Source organism: Lipotes vexillifer, unplaced genomic scaffold, assembly GCF_000442215.2.
Source record: "Lipotes vexillifer unplaced genomic scaffold, Lipotes_vexillifer_v1.1 scaffold129, whole genome shotgun sequence".
NCBI lineage: Eukaryota > Metazoa > Chordata > Mammalia > Artiodactyla > Lipotidae > Lipotes > Lipotes vexillifer.
In genome coordinates this window covers 2,082,572-2,083,163 of record NW_006777287.1, presented here as the reverse complement: position 1 = coordinate 2,083,163, position 592 = coordinate 2,082,572, and the positions used below count along the sequence as shown (strand labels likewise).

General features: G+C 78.0%; 1 protein-coding gene across 1 annotated transcript in view; it reads right to left on the bottom strand.

Moving 5' to 3' along the window:
• The window catches only part of PPP1R3F (protein phosphatase 1 regulatory subunit 3F), a 15,486-nt gene extending 14,978 nt beyond the window's left edge, over positions 1-508 (bottom strand). Inside the window, exon 1 of the mRNA XM_007450920.1 lies at positions 1-508. This exon is cut by the window's left edge and continues 487 nt beyond it. Coding sequence (XP_007450982.1) covers positions 1-508 — 508 coding nt within the window.
• Between the last annotated feature and the right edge of the window lie 84 nt (positions 509-592).

Genomic DNA, 592 nt, shown 5'->3' with positions numbered 1-592 from the left:
GCACGCGGACCAACCCGCGCAGCACCGGCGGGCGCCCCCCAGGCACCCACACCCCGGCACCCCCGGGGACCGCTCCGGGAGGCGGCAGCAGTGCCTCCAGCTCCACCATGACGCGCCCCAAGCGCTCCAGACGGCCCGGCGCGGGCGGCAGCGAAAATGTGGGCACCAGGTAAAACCCCCCGCCAGCGGGAACGGGGCACAGCGGCGAGGGCTCGGGGCAAGCCTCCTCTTCCTCCTCCCCTTCATCCCCATCCTCTCCATCGTCGTCCTCGTCAGCCCCGCCGCCGACGCCATCTTGCCCAGCCGCCACCGCCATCTTGCCCGCCCCGGGCCCGCCCCACGGCCGGTAGCGGCGCAGCTGTGCCAGCGGCAGCCCCAGGGCCTCGTCGGCGAACAGCACCCTCCGCGGGGCCACCGCTGCCTCGACTGAGGTGCGGGGCTCGCCCGCGGCCGGCGAGGGGGGCGCGGGATGCCGCAGCGGGGGCTCCACAGGGGCCGTGCGCGCCATATCGGCGGCGGCGGCGGCGGCGGCGGCGGCACCGACGGCACCGGCAGCGGGACCGGCGGGGGCAGGGCCTGAAGGGGCGGGCAG